Source organism: Eschscholzia californica, unplaced genomic scaffold, assembly GCF_041429995.1.
Source record: "Eschscholzia californica isolate CP2 unplaced genomic scaffold, dmEscCali1.0.p SCAF_3, whole genome shotgun sequence".
Classification (NCBI taxonomy): Eukaryota; Viridiplantae; Streptophyta; class Magnoliopsida; order Ranunculales; family Papaveraceae; genus Eschscholzia; species Eschscholzia californica.
This window is the reverse complement of record NW_028238420.1, coordinates 51,119,765-51,146,268: the sequence shown is the minus strand read 5'-3', so window position 1 is coordinate 51,146,268 and position 26,504 is coordinate 51,119,765. Positions and strand designations below refer to the sequence as shown.

General features: G+C 37.8%; 3 protein-coding genes across 4 annotated transcripts; 1 reads left to right on the top strand and 2 right to left on the bottom strand.

The window, feature by feature from the left end:
* Positions 1 to 3,288: 3,288 nt before the first annotated feature.
* Positions 3,289 to 8,780, bottom strand: LOC147551539 (monosaccharide-sensing protein 2-like). Of its 2 annotated transcripts, none has more exons than XM_086666101.1 (6): positions 8,257 to 8,780; positions 7,432 to 7,976; positions 6,660 to 7,226; positions 5,487 to 6,385; positions 4,714 to 4,901; positions 3,289 to 4,031 (listed from the first exon to the last, which is right to left on the bottom strand). In XM_086666101.1, exons 2-6 carry the CDS (start codon positions 7,508 to 7,510, stop codon positions 3,593 to 3,595), a joined length of 2,172 nt encoding a protein of 723 aa, XP_086522227.1. In that variant the 5' UTR covers positions 7,511 to 7,976; positions 8,257 to 8,780; the 3' UTR covers positions 3,289 to 3,592. The 2 variants fall into 2 exon arrangements, with proteins under 2 accessions (XP_086522227.1, XP_086522226.1); XM_086666100.1 differs by lacking the exon at positions 8,257 to 8,780 and having other exon boundaries at positions 7,432 to 7,563; positions 7,632 to 8,234.
* A 2,166-nt stretch (positions 8,781 to 10,946) lies between these two features.
* Positions 10,947 to 13,943, bottom strand: LOC147551538 (glycerol kinase). The gene is made up of 4 exons (XM_086669422.1): positions 13,536 to 13,943; positions 11,783 to 12,423; positions 11,400 to 11,600; positions 10,947 to 11,109 (listed from the first exon to the last, which is right to left on the bottom strand). The coding sequence occupies exons 1-4, from the start codon at positions 13,744 to 13,746 to the stop codon at positions 11,062 to 11,064; spliced, it is 1,101 nt and encodes a 366-aa protein (XP_086525548.1). The 5' UTR covers positions 13,747 to 13,943; the 3' UTR covers positions 10,947 to 11,061.
* Positions 13,944 to 19,852: 5,909 nt separating this feature from the next.
* On the top strand, positions 19,853 to 26,433 carry LOC147551537 (AT-rich interactive domain-containing protein 6-like). Its single transcript, XM_086670979.1, has 13 exons — positions 19,853 to 20,390; positions 20,642 to 21,304; positions 21,387 to 21,426; positions 21,583 to 21,635; positions 21,845 to 21,890; positions 22,647 to 22,739; positions 23,872 to 23,991; positions 24,095 to 24,149; positions 24,248 to 24,335; positions 24,995 to 25,061; positions 25,152 to 25,202; positions 25,760 to 25,852; positions 25,951 to 26,433. The coding sequence occupies exons 2-13, from the start codon at positions 20,676 to 20,678 to the stop codon at positions 26,053 to 26,055; spliced, it is 1,440 nt and encodes a 479-aa protein (XP_086527105.1). The 5' UTR covers positions 19,853 to 20,390; positions 20,642 to 20,675; the 3' UTR covers positions 26,056 to 26,433.
* The last annotated feature ends 71 nt before the right edge of the window (positions 26,434 to 26,504 follow it).

The following is a 26,504-nucleotide window of genomic DNA, read 5'->3' as shown; positions in this document are numbered from 1 at the left end:
GCTAAATTGTCATCACCATACTATAACTTTACCTATCACTCGCCGTTATACACACTAACATTTAAGTACATTTTTACCCTAACACACTCGCTTCTCCTATGCACACACATGCTGGTCAAATGTCTTGACCAATTGCTTCTCTCGTTCTCTTTCCTTTTTTTTTTTTTTTTTTTGAGCAAAAAAAACTTATCCATAAAACAAGGTTACAAAGTTAACCCGTATCGTTTTCACGAAAGGGTGATATGCAACACTGAAGTTAACATAAGGACTAACAAGGAAAGCAAGCCAAATTACGGGAGTAGGGAGGAAGAAAAAGCCAGTTCATGGGCCAGGCTATTGTTGACACGCGGGTAGTATGCAAGCGTTCTCTTTCCCTTTTTGTACACGATCTATACTTCTTGTTCTTAATTTCTCCTCTCTAAGTTTTGGTTTTTGTTTTTCATCTCTCCCCTCATGACCTCGACTATCTCTTCCTCTATTCCACTCTCTTACTCCCATTTTTGCTTTCTCCCACTAAAACATCTCAGCAGTATATGCTTAGCTTGATAACTTTACCAAACCCTTGGTATACACTAAAACAATGCGCGGTACGTTTAACAACAACTATTTTTTCGCTACCTCAATTGTAAATATCAAAAGAATATTTGACTCAAATATTTAGAACAAGAGTTAACATAATGTTTATGAACCAAATACATTACATTAAAAACTGAAAATCTATATTCTTTGTCCATATTTTCGTCACATTCTTTTCATTTATATTTAGGGTTTTTTGAGTTTACCCCCTCATCATTAATTGGTAATTGAGTTTACCCACTTCAATAATGGGTAATTGAGTTTACCCCCTTAGATTTACTATTTTTGACTAAGGCACAAAGCTTGTGTTTGTCATACGTGAAATGAATGTGACTACCAAGAGAAATTATCGTTCAATATGATTCCTCGTAGCTATTCCACCTTACTTTATTGTTTGATTTGGTCAGTAATATGATTAACAAAGATTGATTTTGTTTGTGTATTATTTAATTTATGATTTTATTATCTCATGCCAAACATGTCTTTAATAGTTTTGTCAAAAGTTTTAAACTCAGAGGGGTAACTCAATTAGTGATTACTGAAGGGGGTAAACTCAATTACTAATTAGTGTTGAGGGGGTAAGCCCAAAAAACCCTTATATTTATAGACGAGTTAAGGATACCCAAAGCTTACCACAAAATAGAAAATCATGGTCACCAAAATCATATCTACAGGTCTTAGACTACATTGGATACTTCAAGAGACAATATCTCCATGATTCACCTCCTCAAATTTCAAGGGAAGGCCACCATTAAACCTAAAGACTCATTTTACTTCAGATAAGTAATACAAAACCCACAATAAGACGGGTTACAAAGTACGAGAGTTTAACAAGTAAATAAAAAGAGGTTATCATTTAAGCAATGTAGCATTATTGTGCAAAGTTTTATTTTTGCTCGATTAATTACAAGACAAAAATAACCAATTAAACTACGTCTTAAATTACCAAATACCAAGTAAAAAAAATGTAAACTTAACAAAAAAAAAAAAAAGGTAAAAAAAATGTAGACTGCCACATTGATAAACAATACTTCCCGCAACAAAACAAAAACATTTATTAACAATACTTCCAAAAGTTTCAACAAAAAAAAAATACTTCCCAAAAGAAAATAACAGGCCAGCTATTCTAACAAACTTGATTTTACAATTAACCCCCTAATTTTTTACTCTTTGCAAAAAAGACCTTAATCTTCATCCCCATCTCAATTATCTCTATCACTATCATTTTTCTGTGTTTCCCCCTTGATAATTTATCCTCTCTATATCTTCATCGAGGACCTCAAACGTTTGATGGAAGTAGACTTTGAGAAGTTGAAACGATCTTATAAACAACCCAAGGACCAAGGCAGATGAGCACAACAATGCAACTCCCGTTACAATAAAAAGTAAATGATTCAAACTTCTAACAGTCTTAGGATTTAGGTTTAGAATCTGCAACCTCTGTTGTTGGTCCATATTCTTGAAAAAAACCATTGATTTATGAAAAATAAATGCCAAAGCGAAAGGGAATACAGAAGATGTAATAACCTGAAATGAGGTCAACAAATACAATGGGGATTCTTGATTTTTAGCACAAAAAATCAAAGCTCCACAAGTAAAATGAATACTACCCAGAAGAGCCAAATTTCTGGTAAACTCCAACATGAGATTCATCAGTAATTGAAAATGTCTCATCTCAATTGCTGGACCTTCTTCATCTTTGTTAGAATGAGGGTTTTGGGGTTTATCAGAATGAGTAGAGAGAAACTTAGGGCTTTGGGGTAAAGAAATTTTACTAGTTGAGTATCTAGTAGTAGTAGGGTTTGTGATGGACCCAAGAAAGTTAGAGAGAATGGTTGAATTGGGAGAAGGGAATGTAGGATTTAGGTTTTGATTGGAGGGTGAGTGAGTAGTAATACTAGGGTTTTGTTGATAGTGGGAAAAAGAAGAAGAAGAAAGAGGGGGAGGAAAATTAGAGGTGAATTTGTTGTATAGTTTAGTAGTGAATCTGCGAGAGGTGAATAGAAAAGAAGGGAATGCCATTTCTTTTTTCTTTTTCTATTCTGTTTCATGTTAAATATAGGGATATAGTAGTAGTCACCACTCACCACCACCCGTTATTTACCGTTTTACCCCAATATTAGTTAGTGTCTGTCACGGCTCCAGGCAAGAGGTGGTGTTGGCAGTAGGATTGATTTCAGGTTTTCAGAATCCGTTTCTGAGAGTATGCGGATGGATGGATATATCAGTGGGGTGGGTTTTTTGTCTGCCCCATTATGAAAGTTAACCCTTAAAAGTAGCATGAGGACGTTGAATCATACCAACTTTGTGGAGTAACTCCATAAATCCTTCAAAACAGTTAATATGTGATCTAATTCTCGGTTGAGAAAATTTTATAAAGTTTAAGAAAATAACTTAAAAAAGACCCTGACAAAAACTTACAAAAATATTTAAAAACAATAAGTTTTTCGGAAGCCCAATGCCTACTTGGGAAGAGCTCCTTTATGGGATCAATGGGGCCGGGTTCCCAAAATTTTGAATTTGGAAGTCTAACCGCTCTGTATTGGGTTAGCGCTTAGAGGATGGAAACTAACTTGAAGACAACATCCACCAGTTTCAATGGTTGTGGAGAGAAAGAACCCGCTCGGTGCGAAATTCCCACCAAAATTGGAGTGTAGGGATGTGTAGGATATTCGACTTGGTCATATCAAAACTAACCAAATCAAGCAAAAGTGTGTGTACATCACTTTTAGTGGGTGCATTTATTAGTTCCTTCAAGAGATACTACAGAAAAAGAAAACATTTTCAAGGAACATTTAGATACAAACTGTACATGAGAACATCTTATATGCAAAAGAAAAAAACAACTACTGCCCTAAGAAATCAAACCCTTCTTTATAAACACCTATCATTGGTTTAGTTCCCTATCACCTTGAATTCTTGATCCAACCCAGAAGTCCAAAAACATTTCCTTGCAGATGAAAATGAATCCTTTGAGACGACAGAAATCCGAGTTTCCACTCACAGGGTCATTAGATTAATCGTTCTTTTCCGCTTGCTTTGAACCAACTGCGAAAAGTTCAGTGATAACTTCCAGGGGAATACCCTTAGTTTCGGGAACCTTCAAGAACACAAATATCCATGAGATGAAGCCGACGACAGCATATATACCAAATACACCAGCAAGACCAATGGAGTTTAGCAGAACAGGGAGCGAATAAGTGATTATGATGTTCCCACTCCAGAACACAAGGGCACAGATTGCTATGCAGAGCCCACGGATACGGGTCGGAAAGATCTCTGAACATAGGATATTTGGTATTGGCCCGAAGCCCATAACAAAGCAGCAGAAATAAACCACAACACTGATGGTCGAGATTGCTGCATGTACTACTGAATTCATGCTCACGACATTCCCAATGACTAGAATTATGAGAGAACATATCAAGATGGGGATGGTGGTGAGCAACAACGACCTGCAATGAATCACAAAAGAGCACTTACCCATATATAAACATAAATAACGAAACTCTGGATCTCTGAAGATGACTCGACATATAGTAGCTTAGTGCATGATCTAGAAGATTCTATTGTTTGTGTCAACTTAAATAGTTAGTTCACAGTTTGTACAGATAATTTTGGCAAAACGATCTACAATGAACTGACTCAACTACCATAACACATACACATGACTACATGAGTGTCTGGTCCAATGGTTTGTGTACCGCCTCTAAAAAAGTAAAGGGTAATTCTTGATGGCCCTTAGGATTTGTTAGCATGGCCTTTTTAAGGGTTGTTATCATGGATCTTTTGGTAGTAGCAAATGCTTCATATTGTTCGATGGCAGTTTATGTTTATATATGTCTTGTATGATACGAATTATAAGCTTACCCCGGCTGGCATGCTATCATGAATGATCCTAAACTAGAACATGTGAATCCATGAGTGGCAATCCCGAAATTTAATAGCAATAATAAATTCGGTGTTGATGTCGAAATATATCAAGAACTTGATTCTAGCATGAAAATGAGGTTTGTTGTTAGTACTATGAAATATATCGTCTATAAGATACTAACATCTAAGAACAAAACAAGGCTAAAATGATGGACATTGGAAAAAAAGAAGTATCCAGAATTAGGATGAAAGACAAAGATTTACCTTCTTCCTGCAAGATCCATAAGTCTCATTGCAACTGCAATACAAGGAAGCATTAACAAGGTTGTGACAGCACTAACAAGGAGAGATGCGGAAGTTGAACTGATGCCCATGTTTGAAAGAAGAACTCCGACACCTGCCTGCTCCAGAATTTGAGGTGTGTAGTACAGAACGCCGTTTATGCCAGAAAACTATATGCAAGATAAATGCAAAAATTACTGACAAAGTGAGTAGCTTTGAGACTAACTTGATCCAAAAAATCAAATTACATTGATCACATTGCACGTCAAGATTCAATGAGAAAAGAGAATACATCAGAACCCATGATGCCATTTCAGATGAAAGTATCTAACTAAATGACTAGTGAAAACATGAAAATCGTTCGACAGTAGCTGCTAGATTTATGATGCGTTCAGGTTTTTAAGGAAATAAGGTACGTGAACATCAAAACTATACAAAGAAGCGTGATCTTTTTCCATATACGAGGAGATCATGGAACCAAGGATGGGACAAGACAATAACGTGTCTCTAGAACTATTCTAGAAAAGATTTGCTTCATTTAGCCTAACATGCATAATTATCTCAATACGAATAAAAAAATTAATATTTTCATCCTTAATTGGAAAACATATTTTAGGCAACTACCATAAGACCTTCAACCAATGAACACAAATAAGCCTAATTTGAAAAGCCAGGAATCCCCTCCATAATGTTAAAAAATAAAGGAAAAAGGAATAAAGAAGGCAAGGATATTCTCTTCGCGACTTGATTCATACCTGCTGAAGTATTTGAATCCCTATCCCAACAAACAATGCATGTTTGACTCCAGGTTCCAAAAGGTCAGACCACCTTGGCTGGGCACCAGCTGTTTCAGATGGATGAACCATAGCTGGTCCAACAGGATGGTGCTCCATTAGCTTCTTGGGATAGATAGCAGACTGGCTCACTAGAGCAGCAGCCTGAATGAACTCGCCTTCAGCAGGAGCATAACTGCCATGATGTGAAACAAGAGAGCCACGACTAGTGACTCCCTTCTCGTGCAAATAAATCCTCTTGAAGTCTCCTTTTTTTCCATCTTGACCTTCTCTCTCTGTCCATTTCCAAGCCAACTGCCAACCGCTGCCTATACCCATGATGCTGCCATTTTCCCCAACTTGGACGAGACTACTATTATGTTGCATGTCCTTTTCCAAGCTTGTGGTTTGACGTGAGATCAATGGTGAATGCAAATTATCATCAGAATCATTCCCAGGAGCATCAGACGCATAACCTTCACCTTCCCTCTGCAAGCTCTCTTCGTCCCATTGTTCTTCGCTAACATGAGGCTCTGCCACATTGAACATGCTACCAAAATTGGGAAAAAGCGTGCTTCTCATGCTTCCAGTTTCAGGGAGCTTCTCATGGACACTACTGAAGAGAGTTACAAGTGGGTCCATTAGAGGTATACAACTCTGGCCCAGTATGCTCCCATGGCGGGAGGCAACACTTAGAGTACTCTGTCCAGTGACAGGTTTGGCAGTCCAAGTGAGTCCTTCAGGACCATATAGTATAATTGGACCTTCATCGACGCTTGGTTCCTGGTCATCACCAAGATCATCCCCTGGACCAATTATGTACTCTTCGATAGATGTGTCACCACCGATATGAAGACCTTCAACCAGCAAAGCCATCTCACCTGTAGATAAAGTAAGCTTCAGGAGTGGTCATCGAGACTTTATTTAGCAATTAAGAGATCTACTAGGAATTTACTTCTTCACATATGTAAAGTTTTCAATCAAGAAGCTACTAGACACACATGTAGACCTGAATAGGCAAATTAACAATCTCTTATTTGAAGCTCCCAGTCAACGCATCCACATGACAATTTAAACTTTAAGGAAGACTTCTTACGCTATTAGTGACCAGAAATTTACTTCTTAAATAGTGAGAAAGATTGACGTCAAACAAACCTGAGACATCTTCCTTCCCGCGCAACCGTTGAAGAACCTTTTTCGCCTCAACCATCCTCCCTTTACTCACAAGCCATCGAGGAGATTCAGGCAAGAAAAATACTGTTAACGCAATATAAACAAGAGAAGGTATTGAAAGAACACTGAGCATTAACCTCCAGCTGGGTGCATCTGTCAAGGACATCCCAAAAACCATACAGTATGACAAAAACATTCCAGCAGAACCAGTGAACTGTGGAAGAGTATTCAGTGATCCCCGTATTTCTGGTGGTGCAGTCTCGGATATGTAAACAGGAATAAGGGTAACCGCCAGACCGATTCCAAACCCATCTAAAAGCCTTGCCAAGAGGAGGATATAGACATTGGGAGACCATAACATAACTAGACCACTAACAAAATACAGAAGTGAAGATATTATCATCATCGGACGACGACCTAGCCAATCTGATATTGGTCCAGAGCAAGTTGTAATAACTACTGCTCCAATTAGTGATGTAGCTACAATTAGACCTTCTATAGTTGGCTCACTTTCCAAATTGAATTCCTTTTTAATGTATAAAACAGCTCCTGCAGATTACCAGAATATACTTCAACCGAAAAGATCAAATGTCTAACATAAATGGGTAGATTCCATTTGATTTGATTTTGAATCTAAGGAAACTACCAAATCAAGAAATAGATTTGGAACTAACACAGAATTGGGTCACCAAAAATAATAATAAAAAAATTTAGCTACTGATATTTCTAGTAAATGGGTAGAAGAGGAGGTTACCTGATATAGTAGCAATATCCCATCCTTGCAAGAAATTACCAATTGCAGCAGCAATAGCAACAAGCACGGCTCCACTCATCTCTCTTCTTCACTTTCACTTGAACTCCAAATCCTTAAATTTTATACTCCAACCTGAACAAAGGAATTAAGAATACACCCAGACTCAAATCAGAAGAAGAAAACAGGAGATAGTTACTAACCCAGAACCCCTCAGTAAAGATGGAAACTTTAAATGATTAATAATCCAAAATCTACTGAAAATCTTCAAAAATTTTAAACACAAATAACTCTGAAGAGAAAATAATTGAGTGATCCATCTTCAGCTTCCTCGTAGGATACCAACTCAGAGCTCATACTTATTATTATTCCTCTCGAGTTTCTTATGAATCTTTATCAGTTAGAGATAGTAAAACCTCCAGTAAACCCTAACTCTATAAACGTTTTCAATCCCATTTAAAAATGAAAGGATGCATGACTTTTTTTGTTGTTGAAATTTTGTAACTCCACCTCCAAGATAAGTAGTACTACTATTTTACGTTTTTTTACTTTACCCAAACAACACACCTCTCTCCCTCCTACATGAGACTAGAGAGAGAGAGAGAGAGTAGCCCCCTAATCGCGACCGACTAAAAAGTTGGCCTCCCCTATTTGTCCAGCGTCATAAATTTCATTTGTTTTAGTCAATTTAACCCTTAAGATTCACCAACCAAAGCCATGATCCCCATCTTGCCTTGAGGCACGGGAAGGTGGATCGACTTAAGACTCGCCCAACCAAAACCCTGACCTAATCTGAGGGTCAGGGCAAAGAGATTAGACAGAAGATACGTACTCATAGGATATTATTCTCCTAACGACCATCATCACATGGCTGAGAGCATCACGGTCGACCAATCAAACCTATATAAGCATATCACGGTTTACCTAAAAGGAAACCAAAAGTCCAATTATTCACTTAGACTTTAAATTTATTTTCCAACATCCTATTGACTTCAGCACCAGAGTGGTTTCTAAATTTTTTTGAGGTTTTCTTTCATCGCATCGCACAAAAAAATTTCATCATTTGTGATTGTTGATCCATCGTCGTCAAGAAGATAACTGAAACTTTGATTAGCGCTAGAGGAAACGAGATACTTCAGTAACTCCTAACATTCGTAACCAAGAGCCCGACAAATCCTTGATATCCGAACTTTGATTCATCACGTCTAATTACTTAGGTTTGAACATCTCCATGTGTTTAAATGAAAATCTAGCAACCGGAATCGCTCGTTTGGGGAAAGAAAAGAAACGAGAACGCTCTATTTTTTATGCAATCCATTATCCAAATACTTTCAGTAAGAAGTTGATTAGATTTAAGAAAATATTGTGGTTTGGGGAGACAAGTCCGACCTCAGCGGTCACACCCTCATCTATCCCTGTCAAATTGATTATGGCTCTGCAGGCGGCCCAGATTTATTACTCTAAGGGCGCCGTCTCCAACCCAAAACCTATAGTTCCAGGTGAAAAATATAGTGAGAGAGAAAATAGAAACTTCTATAATTACTCCGAGTAGTTTAAAAAGATGAGAAATTGTTTTCCTTCTCCAACTCGGTCTCAAGTTTGATGCTTAAAACAGAGAGGTTAAAAGTTCATCGATGGATTGGGATATGGCTTTTGAAGAAATTAAAGGACATTTGAAGAATTATAAACGTTTAAGATCAACCCAATTAAAGAATTTCACAGATGATGATGATGATGAAGAAGAAAAAGAGGTCAGAACCAGTAAACGAATGAGATTAATTGAGTTCTTGAATATGGGTATTCAAGAACAACAACAATTAGAGAATTCTGAACCCTCAAAACCAATGGGGTTGTTGAATATGGAAGTAGAAGATAATATATGTGAAAATTTGAGATTAATGGATTTGAATACTGAAGTAGAAGATAATATATGTGAAAATTTGAGATCAATGGATTTGAATATTACTGATGTCAAGGGAGGAGTACATGTACAGAAACCTAGACGATTAAGATTAATGGAGATAAATGCGGATGAGGAAGAAGATAAGAAGGAAAGAAAGAATTGGAGAGGTTCAAAAATAATGGAGTTGAAGATGGTTGTTGTTGATGGAGATGATGATGAAGAAGAAGAAGATAGAAAGAATCAATCTTCTTCTTCTTCTTCTTCATCAGTTTTGGAAATTATAACCAGAGTTGCAATAGATACTATTTTAAATATCAACACTCCTATTAGGCTTTCAGTCTGAGTTGAGATTTCTTCTTTATGATATGATTGATCCAACAATTTCATTTCATGGATAATTTGTTCTTAATTCATTCCTGTTCATTCATTTTTTTTTTTTATAATAATACGATCTTGTGAAATGTTGCTATTTTTTTTTTCTTTTGCTTAATGTCTGAATCTGACTCCTTCAAAACCGGCGAAGCCTTGAATGAGGCCGAACGGAAAGAGATCGACAACACTATAAGTAATGAAATTATGAATCTCATAGAGAGTTCGATCCTGGCTCATGTTTCTGCTGGAGTTGAACCAGCCTCTGGAGTTGGGCTTGAGCCATTTTTAAGCTGTAACGCGCTAGCTGCAATCTTTCTAGAGCGATAATGCGTAACGGCTTTCTAAACCTCAATCCCTTCAGGCTAGTCGTTGATAGCCGCTGTTCTTAGTTGCTAGTCACCTTCCAGTCTAGTAGCCAGCAAGGGGGATTCAACAAGTTCAGAGCCTCTTTTCTTTGTTATAGCTTCCCTGACTGTCAATTCCATCTGTTCTCGGTTCTGTCAATGAAATTCCATCCAAAAGATATGACCCGACGGGGTGGAAAGTCGCTGCTTGCTGGAGCATTCTTGTGAAAAAAAAACTAACCCCTCCATTGAGAAGCTTTTAGAGAAGGTAGGGGCCAATCTTCCCTTTTAGGCCGGGTTCAGGTAATGCTTGGGCTAGGTTATCCTCAGCTTGCTGGATACTCATAAAAGTCAATTGATCCCGCGGGGGACAGAAATCAAAATCGGGCAGGAGTCGCTCAATCAAAGACAGTAAAATTTGATCTTGGCCGAAACCTCAATCCGTACTTCACTTCTTGCAGCTCATTAGTAGTTGAGTTGGAACCAGGCTATGAACTGTTGCAGTGAGTCAGACCGGCAAGGAGGTGCCCGGACAACGAGCTACTCGTCTGACTCAAACGGACCCAAAATCAATCTGAATCCGCTATTGAGACGAGTTATATATCACAAATATGTCGAAAACAAACCTTTTAAAAGCTGTCTAGAGTTAATTTGGACTGTGAGTCAGATTTCAGGTCTGACTTCGAAAAGGAAAAACAAAATCAACTTCAGCCGAACAAGAATGGCCATATTTTTCTTCGAAAGAAAGGAAAAGGACATCGCTTGATTAATCTTTACCTGCACTTTTTCATTTTCATTTTTCCCAATGCCTAAATCCGTACACTATTTTAAGAAGTGAAGGAAGGAAAATAGATCTGAAATATTACATGGCTCCTACACAAGTAGGACGAAAACACAAGTAAACATGGTGAGACCTTTATTTCTTTGTTTTCACTAACATTGGCGATTATGTAACAGTAACATACATACATTATCAACGTAAGTGTCTACTTACTTCATTGTAAGCGAAAGAGGTTATATGTCTTCCACAGAGACTTTAGTTTCATGTCCGATTGCAATTTCCTACCAAGAAAAGAAAAACAAAAGTATAAATACAGCGAAAGATCCATTACATCGATCCTTTGATGTAGATAACAGTGTAGATACGGCAATGGATGATGAACACTGACAAGTAACTAAATGAGATTGTTTGATGTTATGAGAGAGGATTTAAATTCTTTTTCGACTTTGAATTGTGTAGTTTAGGGATGGTAAAACTTTCCCTAAGGTCACCTAATCCGGTCCATACTTGCAAAATATATCTTTGAACTCAAAGAATAAGCTTGTATAATGATCTAAATATTCAAACTTACTTGCAACATTCCATCCTCTGAGAAAATGCATTTTGATGTGATCGAACGGCCTTTCTCTAAAACCCACCCAACTTCCCCGCACATTCTACCATCTTCTCTGGCTTTCAGCGAACACCATAACTGCTTAGGGAGCAATACTAGATCTTGTTCATCTCTCACCAAATTGTACGACTTTTCATCAGTAAGTTCTTGGAGAATATTCTGAAAGAAAACATAGCTTAGAATTGCCTAAAATGCATAATATCATGTAGCAGACGATAAAAATATTAGACTTGGAGAACACCTCCAAGTGGAGCTTCAACTGGTGAGTTTAAATTATCATAATAGTTTAGACAAAAAAAATGGAAAAGATCTATGGAGTTATGTGAGATAATGAGACTCACAGTCTGAGGGCCCTCAAAGATTGTCACAAACTCTGAACCTTTCCATTCGCCGGTAACTTCTGAACCGTTCATGGCATTAGTTGAAGCAAATCCAGAATCACGAATACCACAACCGCCTAGCTGTTCTCCATTTCTGAATGGGCCGTACCATTGTTCACGAAAAACCTTAATATTCTGCAACGAGAGTACTGATTTATCTACACGAACAACCTGAATTATCTTCACACGCGACTCACGATCTCGAGGATCAACTAAGCAGTGTTCTAATTCAAGTAACCCAAATTCACCGTTCTTTTTTTCGGGCCAGATAGCTACATAAGATCCACTTGAACGATAAGCAAACGAAGAAACGTTGTTATCTAATCCCCCTATATTCCTCTCATCAAGGCTAAACACTGTAGCAGCATCGGCCTCACAGCCAACGGTTGGATATAGCTTTATTAATTTATACATAAGAGAGGACTTTTCTGGTTCAGCAAGAGTTGGGCACTGCATTTGCCAATCAAATACCTTAACCTCCCATTCCCTGTATGCATCTGGTACAACATCTTCAGGAAGTTCAATTGGCTTCCCTGTATTTGTGAAATCGGCACCGAACCCATCCCATTCTCCAGATACATTTCTAGCAAATTCTTCCCATGCTGAGATAAAAGAGTTCAGAAAAAAAAAATTGTTTTGAAATCAACAATTAAAAACATGCATCAACTGAACGGTGAACGGTAGTTTTTTTTTTATCTTGACTACTATTGTGTTTGGTTTTGTGGGAATCCAAAATCTGATACTGAAGTATATATCGACGTGACCAATTTGCAGTGGCTACACCCGGGAGAAACAGTAACAAGTATTTTTAGTCAAGACTACCAAAACTTCACATCCTCATTTTTCAAATTTATGTAGGTAACTGCAAATTATTTTATATGGTTGCTCCAAGATAAGGGCAGGCAAAAGAAACATTAGTTAAATATGACTGCAAAATAGACAACGCCAAGTCATTACGTTACGCCATGAATTTGCAAACTCAACTGCAAACTGAGAGTTTTGGTTTCTGCTCATCCAGATAAGAGCAGGCAAAAGAAAATGGAACTTCACAGTTATCAAAGAAAATATTTCCTATTCAGATTGAATAGTAGTCCGAGGTCATAGGGGCAAAGAAAGGAGCACGGTCGGAACCAGGGAATTTGGAAGTATTTTAACGATGTGGGCGAGGAGAGTCTAATTACCACACTGATCATTTCTTGACTGTATATATTATATACATTATACACTTGCTAACTAATGTAAAAAGAAAAAAATCATAATGTCATAATAATATTGAAGAATATAGTTATTTGAATTACATAAAGTAAAGGTAATGTTTTTTAAGAATCTGACTCAGAAGTCGGAATTGACTCGAGTAAGATTTTAGAATGTTTGTTTTTGTCTAGCTGGTGATTTTGGTCTTTTGAGTGAGATGGGTCAGATTACATGTCAGATACAGAAAATGACATACAAAAAAACATGTAATGTCCAAAGGCCATGAACAAGAAAGGCAAAGAAACACCCAAATAAAGCCTTTCAGTATGACCTAATAATTCCCTAAAAAACACTGATTAACTATGGATTAGAGTTAACCATGGAAAAATAATCTTCAACTAACTTCAAATAAAGCTTAAAGCTTTTAATTTACCTCATTTGAATTTCTCAGAGAGTTAAACCACTCAAATCAAATTGACAAAACCCTGAAATTGAATTAAAACGAGAGAAGAGTACTTACAACTAGTAGTTGATTGGGAAGACTTATCTTGAACCTCAGAGACATTAGTGGCAACTTTGATTGAAGAAGTGGAAAGAGAAATTCGATTATGGGTTTGAAGATAGTTAGGAAGATAAGGAGATTTAGGGATGAATTTAGGGTTGAGAAAGGAGGAACTATGAAAAGGAATGAAGGTTTTGCTTTGGGGGAGGATATTTGCAGAAAATGCCATTGTTATCCTCTGCACACCAGAGAGAGAGAGAAAGAGAGAGTTAGAAAATGGAGGGAGGGGAAATGTGGGAGGAAGGGATTGACTTATTACTTGCTGACACGTGTGAAACCGTTTTATTTCAGGAAACGAATATCGGTATCATTTTATTTTGATGCATGAATTTTCGGCCACGCCTTTACCTTTTGGGTTTGTTTCATACTTTCAAGTTTCATCTAGGGGTGGGAATTGGGCGGGCGCGGTCGGGCTACAAAGTGCCGGGCTCGGGCGGATCGGGCTCGGCTTAGCCGAGCCCGAGGTAGTGAGCCGGGCGGATCGGGCCGGGCGAATCATGAAATTGAAGTGCCCGTAGCCCGTCCGAGCCCGGCTGCCCGAGCGGGTTCCAACGGGCTCGGGTCGGACGGGCTCGGGTTTTTGAGATTTCTTTTTTTTTTTCCTTTCTTTTTTTTTTGGAAGATTTTTTTATGAGTTAATTCCTATATGGCCCCCTACTTTGTGACCAGCTTCCTTTATGGAAGATTGTTCACGAAGATTTTCCGGCCGGCGACTTTAATCGGAGAAGATGAAGGTGAGTTGGAAAGAGAGAGAGGAGTGAGTTGGGAAGAGAGAGAGGTGAATTGGAGAGAGAGAGAGAGGGGTGAGTTGTATAGAGAGATGAGGTGGAGAGAGAGAGAGGGGTGAGGTGGAAATAAGTTTTTTTAAATGTTTTAAATTTAGAATTAAGAAGGGTAGTATTGACATTTACTTGAAAATAGGGGGCCATATTTGAATTTACGAAAAAAAGGGGGTCATAAAGGAAGCTGGTCACAAAGTAGGGGGCCATATAGGAATTAACTCTTTTTTTATTAATTAACCTAACTATTTCTGAAACCCTAGATTCCCACCCCTAGAAAAATGTATTATATTATTACCACTATCGAGCCATTTTTGAATACTAGATTGATCATAAGCAACTCCATTACAGAGACTAACAGAAGAAATATCATCAGGTTCAACAAAAAAAAAAAACAGAAGATATCATCACGCCTAAAGAGATCGGACATTTCAAGATACTCGGAAAGGTGATGAATAAGTCATTCCCCATCAATATCATCATCAGCTTCATCATCATCATCGGACCCATCCCCATCAAGAAGAAAATGAAGAAGAAGAAGAAGATCTAACTCATCAACACCCACATCTTCACCTTCATCAACAAGAACAAGGGTTTCATGGATTTTATCAACTTCATCAACCAACATCACTAAATGGTGTTGAATAGATGAGAAGGGGAGAGAGAGTAGAGAGAGGAGGCGGCTAAGAGAGAGAGGCAGAGAGAAAGTTAGGTTGATATTAGGGTTTCTTTGTTGAAGAGAGGAGGGTTTTTATAATAGATTTGGGCGGGTTGACGCGGGTGGGTTGACGCGGGCGGGTGGCGGACGGACCTAACGGACCGGGACTCGGAATTGAGGGTATGTCCGAGTCCCGGCCCAATAAGCCCGAGCCATCGGGCCGGGTATGCGCGGCTCGGGTAGGACTCGGGCTGCGGGTCAAAACGGTCCGGGCCGAACGGGTCGGACCCCAGGTTCCCGGACCGTTTTCCCAGCCCTACTTTCATCTATCAAACACATTACTTTCCTTAACAAAAAAAAAAAAACACATTACCTTTGTGCCATCAAAGTGTGGCAGCTGAAACATTCTTTCCAAATAGGGAAGGGGATATTATCGGGGGAGCTCCAAGAATCCTCAACATAAACTCTGCCTTGCAAACTCCGTGTTTGCAATCGAAGTTGAAGCCTTTCTCTGAAGAGTCGAGATCGTCGAATACTTTTAGTTATACTGTTGGAAATTAAAAATACTTGCACAAACAAAGAAGAATAAAGAAGATATTTAACTTGAATTGAATTACTTGACTTGATTTTTATGATTAACTACAAAGACTGGTCTATTTATAGACTCAAATTCTATCCATTAAGTAAGACCACTATTAACATGATCCCACTAACTCATCCATTAACCCACTAACTAGTACATTAACCCCACTAATTAGTACATTAATCCCACTAAAATTAACTCTCTAATTACTTAACTACTAACACTAATCCACCTCATCTAACACTAATTTAATGAATAAATAAATACCTTTTGAGTTTATAATTTTAACACTCTCCCTTAAACTCAAACATTATAACACCCATCATGATCTTCGACTTGAAAAATCAATGAACCTTCAATGACTTAATAAAAAATATTAGTCATTTAATCATCAACTTAAAAACTTCATATCAATCTGGCTTTTCATCATACCCTTTAACAACTAATTTGTCTACTTCATCATCTGGTTTGTACTTGGTTTTGAATGACCATTTCAATCCAATTGACTACTTTTCTACAGGAAAAGAATTTAGCTCCTAATTATCACTTTTCTCAATTGGATAAATTTCGTCGTCCATAGCAGAAATTAGGGGTGGGAAAAAAGTCCGAGAGCCCGATATCCGATCCGGAACGCCCGAGTCCGATGAGCTTGTGGACGCCCGAAGCCCGAAGGTGGGTACTGCCCGCCCGCCCACTAGAATTTAGTGGGCGGGCATGGGTGAGAAGGCCTGCCCGGCAGCCCGCCCGAGCCCGAGCCCATAATGAGATGCCCGATGGATTACCCGATTAATACCCAGTTAAACCTACTTGTACAACTACTTAGTGTGTGCTAAAGGTGGGATTAAAGGCCATTGGGTGAAGACTTTCCATCCCATTCTTTATCTCTTCACGGTCAGATTTGGATGGTCTTTCACCATGTAATGGAAGGTCTCTCACCATGTAATGGCATTAGAGATTATATAACCCCAACTCATGTTTTTCTCACACTAAGATAATAGTGTGGGACTAAAAGTTTAGTCTTTGAAATGGGTTGGAATTCAGTAGTCCCACGCTGCCCCACTAGGATTGAAAAGGAGATTAGGAATTATATATAACGAACTTCTAGACCCTAAAATCTGTCCGAAACACCTGTTAAATGGTGGCAACCTCTCTAAAATTTTGCATGTACCCTACTTGGCCCGTGAGCTTGTACGTATACACTTAAATCAAATTTATGTTGGGTTACCCGACGCCTGTTTGCCCGAAACCCGATCCACCCGAGTCCTTAACTGGGCATGGGCGGGCTTTGATCATTCAAATATTTGAATTTGCCCGCCCGATTTACCCGAGTGCCCGAGTGGGCAAGGAGTACAAGTACCCGACCCGCCCGAGCCCGAAACTTAACTACCCGTGGGTACCCATACCCGCCCGATTCCCACCCCTAGCAGAAATACACCCCACATTTTTTACTGCTTCTTTAACAGTGATAGGTTTGGTGTGATTACAATCTGCAAAAGATACAACACTTGAAAAATATTCGTTAGACCCATTATTATCATTGCTTACAACGTAGTCATCAAACCTTGACAAAACTTGAATGTAAGTTGAACTGGGACATAATTCTAGATTTGAATTATCATCAATATTCAGAGAAATAGGTGTAATCTCAATTACTTGAGATTCTGAAGCTACTGTCTCATCATCAGTATCAATCTTTATTTGATGATCTTCTTTAACCGGACAGTCCCAAACTCCATCTTCATCACTTTCTACCGAATAATCATCTAAATCTTCGTCTAAAATTTCATCCGAATCGTCATCCATTCTACAAGCTAATAAAAGAATTTCTCCCTCTTCTACATCATCTTCAGCAAAGTTAGCATGCTCTGAATATTTCTTGGAAACTCTACATTCTGACTTATAATGACCTAATTTTTTGCAACGAAAACATCTAACTTTAGATTTGTCATACCTTCCAAATTTTTTTGGTTCTTTACCATGGCTCTCTTCACCATTAAAACCACCTTTTTCAAGCAGAGTCACTTTGCTTTGAAAAGCTTGTTCAATAGATCCTGCAGCAGTTCTCTGGTTCATCCTATGTTCATGAGAACATAATGAACTCATCAAACCTTCAACTGACATAGTTGAGAGGTCTTTTCCTTCCTCAATTGCAGCAACAACATAGTCAAAACGACCTGTTAATGATCTCATGATTTTCTCAATAACACGAAGATCAGTTAAATGTTCACCATTAACCCGCAATTGATTAACAATAGATTGAACTCTAGAAAAATAATCAGAAATATTTTCAGAGTTAATCATATTAAGAGATTCAAATTCACCCCGTAAAGTCTGCAACCTTACATTTTTTTACCTTCTCATCACCCTTGTAGGATCTTTGCAACAAGCCCCACACTTCTTTAGCTGTTTCAGCTCTTGAGATTTTCTCGAAGACAATCTCACCAACAGCTTGATAGAGAAAGAACAATGCCTTCTTATCCTTCTTTCTGTTCTCTCTCAAACTATCTTTTTGGACCTGAGAGAGAGCTTCATGTGCTACCTGATCAACTGGTTCTACATACCCAAATTCGATAACCTCCCAAATTTCCTGGAAGCCAAATAATGTTTTCATTTGGATACACCATTGATCAAATTTTTTCCCACAAAATCGCGGAAGCTGAGGTTGGATTGATCCATTCATTTTGTAATTCGGTTAGTAATCACAAAATAATTCTAGCTCTGATACCAAATGTTGGAAATTAAAAATACTTGCACTAACAAAGAAGAATAAAGAAGATATTTAACTTGAATTGAATTACTTGACTTGATTTTTATGATTAACTACAAAGACTGGTCTATTTATAGACTCAAATTTTATCCATTAATTAAGACCACTACTAACATGATCCCACTAACTCATCCATTAACCCACTAACTAGTACATTAACCCCACTAATTAGTACATTAATCCCACTAAAATTAACTCTCTAATTACTTAACTACTAACACTAATCCACCTCATCTAACACTAATTTAATGAATAAATGAATAAATACCTTTTGAGTTTATAATTTTAACATATACAACATCATACTTGAAGAAGATTGTAGGAAGATTGTAAGGAACTGATTGATATATTAGTTGGGTCAAATACATCAATACCGACTTTAATTTCAAACATAAATTATGCACACAACTTTGTTGGTGACAAATTACTAAATTAGGGATTAAAATGGTGAGTTGGTAAAAGATAAGAGGCCAAAACGGAATTGACTTTAATATATGACCTTCGTAGTTAAGTGCGGAATTCTTGTCAAGTTGTAAAACATTTGTAAATAATAAACTCAAGTTTTTTCTAGGTTGTCTTAGGCCTCTCCTACTTCAATGATGAAGAAGCGACGAGCCTGCAATATAAAAACATAAATTTCTGACAAAATGCGAACAAAAGTCCATAGGCGAAAAGTCGACGGGTCGAAATTCTATAGGTCCACGGTCACAAGTCCAATGGGTCTTTCTTGATTTGCGAAAACACATGCTTCGTCTTGTGTAAATCGCTCAGATGCATCACTCAAAGAGATAACGATAGAGTGGGAAAGAGAAGGGGAAAGAGAGATTGTGGATGCTCGTGTCTAGAATGGTATGGATTGCTCTGTAAAGTCTTCCGCTTTATATAGTGACAGAGAGAGATCGACTGCTTTATGACGACGAACTCTTAGCTGGAGCATTTTAGAGTAACGTCTATAAGAGGACATAATCACGAGTTTCGAATATGTCGAGCATATTATTGGGTCTATACCAAGCAAACACCGAGGATGGGTGTAACGTAAGATAACCTTCAGAACGTTTTGGGTGTTTTCACGCTTGGGTAAGCCAATTCCACAATTCATGCTAGATAAACTTGACGCGGGCTACATTACCTTTTAGACCGAGATTATTTACATTTGACAATCATAGTGGGATGTGAGCTTGTGAGTTACAATAATGGTGGTCATTGACGACCTTGATGCATCATTGGGCCAAGTATTCGTTGGACTTTGGTTGTTGTTCAACCTCACCATTTGTCGGTAAAGTTGTGGTTTAACCTTCGCTAAGCAAAGTTTGTGGACTACACCAATAATAGTACTTTTTTGGCTTCGTTGAACTTTTACATCGAGAATGAGTTTCACACTCTCATTGTAGTTCAAAGGCGCTCTGGCCAATATGCCCAAATGTAATTTTTGTCGAAACAAAAATAGGGTTGTTGATTCAAATAGATTGAAGAGTCCTCGCTTTCTCAATTTCAAAATGGTACATTTTGGAAAAAGAAAACGTAAAACCTACCAAGCTTTTGTGCTAATCCAACAAACCATATAAAGAGTTAGTGGATAAATATTTAGAAGGATTCTAGACTGGTTAGGTTTATAGTGACTAGTGAGGAACTCTATATGAGTCTACTAGTAGGAGAGGTATCAGCCAATTGGCTAGGTCCAACCCGCATAAAAAACAACTTTAGTACAAGACCCCATACTTTTGTCTTTTATCTTAAAAGTTACACCCATCATGAAAATTGCTTACACCTCTTCAAGTACTCATATCTTCCCATTACCAGAAAAAGGAGAAAAACAGTAATCGCCATTCGCCTTCTGTCACTTCTTTCTGTACACACTACTGTACCATCCCCCTAAACAAATTTCGGATAAGAACTAGGGTTTCTTCCACTCCCAAAACAACTGCACCTTAAAAAACCCTAAAACACACTCTATTCAACTTCTTCTTCTTCTTCTTCGTCGTTTGAAGCTCTCACGGATTCTTCACTTTGGGGAGTCTTTATAGAGGTAAGCTTCGTAAACACCTTTTTCATTGCAAAATATTTGTTTTTTTTTGCTTTATAGATTTTGATTTTCTTAGGTGCACGGAAACCCTAGTTTGAGTGCGAGTTGATTTGGTAGATTTGAGAGTAGTTTGTGAATAGAGTCGAGATTTAGTGACTTTTTTTTTTACCTTGTTTGTTTATTTTTGGAACTGTTGATGCAAATTCTAGACTTTTAGTAGTGATTTTGTACTCTTTTCCCCTTTCGTTTTTTAGGGTGTAATTAGTTATTTGGGACAGAAGGTTTAAGATGAGTGAGGAAGTGAAGGAGGATAATGGGGTAATGGCGGGGCACGATTCATCAGATACATCTGGTGATGAAGAAATGAAGGATTCAGTAGTTGAACAAGAAGAATTAGTTCATACACCAGATGGTCAAGATGATGATGAATTGCATACAGAGGCTAATTTAAATGATAATCAAGAAGCTTCCCCCGAAGATCCTCATGAAGCTGCTGGTGATAGTGATACAAATGCTGATGAAATTGAAGCAGAACAAAGTGAAAATGATGGTAGTGATGATGGGGATCAAGAAGATCATTTGGAAGCTGCTGATCCAAGTGATGAAGTGCCAGAAAAGTTAGAAGATGACTATGAGGAAGAAGTAAAGAATGAGGAAAATGTTGATAGTGGGCCTGAGACGCCTAACCAAAATGGTAAGAAAGCAGAGGCATTGTCAAAAGATGAGATGCTAGTGGAAGAGTACCCAGTTAATGGAGAGGGTTCAAACCAATCATTTCTACAAATTACTAACGGCGATGAATCTGGGTCAGAAGAGGAGCAAGCTGCATTCATGAGGGAACTGGAGAATTTCTGTAAGGAGAATAGCTTGGAATTTAAGCCGCCTAAGTTCTATGGAGAAGGACTAAATTGTCTCAAGTAAGTATCTGATGTAAAAACCCATGTTCATCACTAGTTTTGGTGTTTGGGCTAACAATTGAAACATTCTTTTTTGTGTAAGGTTATGGAGAGCTGTTACAAAGTTGGGTGGCTATGACCAGGTATTATTGTTTGCCGTTTCTCACAAGTCTTTAGTCAATTCATTGTTGAGAATGATACTACTCGTTTCTTTGTTGCATATGAACATGTGAAAGTTGTGAACCAGATGAGCTTTCGTATGAAGCACAAATTACGTATCAACGGTATTTCTTTTGCAGGTGACCTCATGCAAGTTGTGGCGGCAAGTAGGGGAATCTTTCAAGCCTCCAAAGTAAGGACTAGTTTCACATACCAAATCGTGATGGTTTTCCTGCTTATAATTCTGCCTCTATGAACCTGTGATGTAGAATAACTGTGCAATTGAGTTGCATATCTACATTGTATTACATAGTTCTACCATATGTGGTTATTCATTTTAGATGCTTTGTTGTATTCAATCGTCTCAGTGACCAACTCAGTGTGTTTCCCTTTTTTCTGCAGGACTTGTACCACTGTCTCTTGGTCATTTCGATGTTTCTATGAGAAGGTGATAGATCATTTACCATGTCGTTTTAGTGTTTCAGCAAAGCTCTGTATTTCCTTTTGTTTCTGTGGCTATAGAAGAATATATAGGTACACAGGCTTATCACCTTCTTCCAGGAGCCTGTTGCTGAACTGGTATCAAGGTTCCACCACGAGACGTTGATAGAAATGTTTGTATTTCCTCGTATTGTTTTCTAGCAGTACGAGTTATTGCAACTATGTGTATTTTGTCAAACTAGGAAACTGTAGGTTCAGAGATTGTAGGAATGCTTTATCCAATTGGTCTTTGGTCAGTTAATAAACCTTCGGATTGATTGGTTAATGTGACATGCTTCTTATCTCTCAGCAGTAAGAATTGAATTTAATATGAAGTATGGATATGTACCAAACAAGAATTAGGTAAATAAAAACAATTGGTGTTAATTCTTGAAGCTAGCAGCTTCAGCTCAATCTGACTGCAAGCCTACAACCATGGACTGTAAGCTGAATCTTGAGAAGCTGTGCTAGGACATCACTCTCACCTTGCACCAAATAAAGGGATCTAGTCATTTCAGAAAAAAAAATAATACAAACGACAGTAGAAAAGGACAAGGACCTGAAAATGACCCTTTTTGCGATGGGATCTTCTCATTCAGTCGTGTTCACCTCTTGTCCAGTATTGTGTTGAATGCAGGTGTAGGCCTTAATGAAAGTACTATCATTCTGTTGCATGCATGCTATCTTATACTTGCCCCGTATTTTTGAAATAAATATATTGCAGGCACTTCTTGAATATGAAAGGCATAAAACTCGTGGCGGTGAACTTCAAATCCCTGTTCCTGCCATCACAGAGACCCTGAGTGCTGAACATCTGGTACTTTATTGTGCTTTCTGTGCATATTTTTTTCTCTACGCAGTTCCATGTTGTCAAATATCAACGAAGTCATGTGCCTGATATTTTTCAAGGCGGTTTGTTTAATATCTTTTTGAGGAATTAAATGAAAGGGATTGTGCGCCTTGCTATTTAAGTTTGTATCGTGCAAATCTATTCGTTAACGTCTTTTGTGCCCTTCACCTTGAACCGAGATTGTGCTTCTGATTTGTGGTTTAAATTTGTGAGGATTCTGCCTGTGCAGTAACATTTTTAGGAATTCAGACACGGGACAAATTACTTATCATGAATAATAAGTAGATAGTGATGTTTGTAAGTGCCATTAGAATCTAATAAGAAGTAAAAAGTATGCCAACCAGAAATCGGTTTGACCTTGAGCTCAGTCTTGATTCACCTTGGGAGTATCGTAATTTCGGTGTTTCTAGTTGTATCTTTATTGCACCTTGGTATGCAATGAGTCTGTGAAGGAGATTCAGAATGGGCTTGCTCTGAGCTGGCAGACCTTTAGCTCAGTACCGAGTGGGTGATCCAAACTTTGAAGTATCTTAATTTTGGTGTTTCCTGTCGTAATTTAACATAAGTTGGTTAGGAATGAGTCTATTGAAGAGATTGTACATGCTAGGGAGCTCACTGATCTACCTTATTTAATGGTTTCTCCGGTTTCAAAATAATAATATTTAATGGTTCTCCATTAACAAAAATGGATTTAACTTTTAGTTTAAAAAAGAAAAGGAAATAGTTTCTGGATCTAATACTTAACGTCATGGTCCTGCATCAACTAGTTCCTGATTTGTGTAATAAACATATAGTTGCTTATGGTTTACACAAGGGTTTCAAGAAGAAATGGCATTTATTCTTGAGATAAATTTTAAAGTTTCTCTGCGAATTATGCTGCTGCTTAGAATTAAAATGTTTTCGACCTCTAAACCTGAAAGCTACTTACGATTATTATTGACATTCACACCTCCGTGATACTGCATTTTATATTTTTTTAATATAGTTGACATGCAAGTTGTTGTTTATCTAAGTAGCTTATTACTTAGTCTATAGTATGTTTTTGTGTCCTGTGTATATCTTGTTTACAGATGTGTGCTATTTCATAAATTCTCTGCAGAGTGGTAATCAACCATCAGGATCTGGTAGGGCGCGAAGAGATGCTGCTGCACGTGCTATGCAGGGTTGGCATTCTCAGCGTCTCCTTGGTAATGGTGAGGGTGGGGACCCAATAGTAAAGGTATTCACAAGCTTACTAAACTCCTGCACATCTGCATCCTGCTATTTTCCTTATCATCTCTATTCTCTTGATATCCACTTAATTTCGTTCTTTTGTTTGTTAGGATAAGACCCCCGTATCTGTGCAAAAGCGCGACAAACACCTTAAACCTGTTAGTGGTATGGCTTCTACAAGATTTGAGATCATAAAACAACTATTAGTGTTTCGGAACGTTTACTCAAGTCTGGTTTCTTTTCTTGATATTTCAATTGTTCAGGTACACCTAAGCGCAAAAAGCCTTTTAGCCTAGATCGTGATCGTGCTGCCAAGGCTGCACGCTCTATTACTAAAGTTTCTAGGCCTCAGTAAATCCTTAACCTCTATTTTCTTTTCTATATTCACTTCTCGTGTGATATTTGAGTTCCCAATTATTATATTGTGCTGGTATGTGGTGTTAGTCTCAAAATCCAGAATGAATAATGCTAGATTCGCAAGTTTTTGTGAACAAGTTACATGAATACAGCAATTTATTTCAGATAATTTCAGTTAAAATGCTAACATTAATGACAATTGTTAGTATATAATTTTAATTTTAGGGAATTTATTCCGTTTACCATTAGTGACAAACCTTTTCACTTCAGGAAGTGGCTTTTGGAGTTGTTTAAGTATGACACTTGGAAGCTTTGTTTAGATTTCCTAGAATCACTACATTTAATATTTCAATGCAGTTTAAACTTTGTAGTTAGGTTTTCAGTATTAATACCTAATTTTATTATATTTTCTGTCCATTCAATGTAATACAGATTCCCTGAAAACCCGTAGGTATCAAGCCTCATTTTTTCCCTTCAAAAAGCATGAAATGTAAAAGGACACTTGTTAAGTGTGTACCGTATGAGTTTAGAATAAAAAACCTTTAAGTAGACCCACTATCTTCAGTGCCTCCCTTCTAATATGCTTGTAGAGAAAAAGATGACCAAATTTAAAAGCAAAGGTTGATAATGTTGAATTGGGTTTTCATGTGCAGTGTTGATACTGTGGTTGCTGATATTGGACCTTCAGCTGATTGGGTGAAAATCAATGTTCGGAAAACTGTAAGGATTGTACAAATTCCATCAAACAGATATAGCAGCCCTTTCCTATTGACAAAGTGCTAATGGTCTTTTTTTTTTCTCATTGTACAGAAAGATTGCTTTGAGGTGTATGCATTAGTTCCGGGACTTCTACGTGAGGAGGTATGGTATCATCCTCTCTTAATCTTTTATATTTCCCGCTCCTTGTTTGAATTTTGAAATTGATGGTGGTACCAAACAAGGTAAACCTATATTCTGTGTAGATAAAGTGCATAGTATTCATTACTTAAAAAATAGCGTTGACCACCAATTGGAAGTTCCACCAAACAGTTACTTCGTGAAAACCATAACTTATTTCATTACATATTTCTCGATAAGTGAGATACCTGGAATCAAAATCCTCTTGGGTTATTTCGGGTTTCGCATAAAAAATATCTACAGAATTATATTCTCGAAATGCTCCCTACAGACATAGAAATACAGGATTTATTGAAGAACCCGATATTCTGAGCATAGACATAGAAATACAAGATTATCTAACAACCCAAATGTTGGGAGCTTGGGAGGAGGTGATATTTGTCACTCTGGGATCGTTTTATTACCAAAGCAGGAAGACCTGAATTTGCATGGTTGAAAGTTGAAAGTCATAGAATGGGTGTGAATGTAATTTGCTTGTCAATCCGATATTTGTACCACTAATATTGTATACGACGAATCAGGTACGAGTTCAGTCAGATCCAGCTGGCCGTTTAGTTATTTCTGGTGATCCCGAGCAACCTGATAATCCTTGGGGTGTTACTCCTTTCAAGAAGGTACGTATATTCATTTTGTTTATAAAGGAAATTAGACACGATGTATTGCTTTGTTTTGTATTACCCGCCCATGAATGTAACCTAGGGTTTGTTTCCAGGTTGTGACATTGCCTTCGCGAATCGATCCACATCAGACATCTGCTGTTGTGACCTTACATGGGCAGCTATTTGTTCGAGTCCCTTTCGAGCATTCAGACTCGTAGGATTGCAAGATACTCTGAGCAATTAGTTAGTGAAGTAGAAGTAGAAGAGATAATTTTGTGGAAGCAATTGGTCAAACAACATCTTGTTATCGTCTCTTTTAGGCTATATATATAATATATAGATCAGTAGGATGTTATGTCTGTTTAACAATCTAAGTAGATACATGACCTGTGTGGGTTTAGACTTTAGATCATTAGCGGCGGGTGGGGTATTCGGAAATCGTGATCCGAAGTCCCTTTGTTGGTCAACTATTGGTTTCTAGTTGTTTTGACTTAGTTTTACTCCTAGTACTTGTTGTAAATGTCTGAGTACTGGGCATTGTGCATGTTCAAGAATTCATTTACTCAGTGTCATTCTACATTATATTTGCTATCTCTCCGTCTAAGATTTAGTTATTTTCTGCAGTACTTATATTATGCTGTACGATTCCACAACAAATCCTAAATCC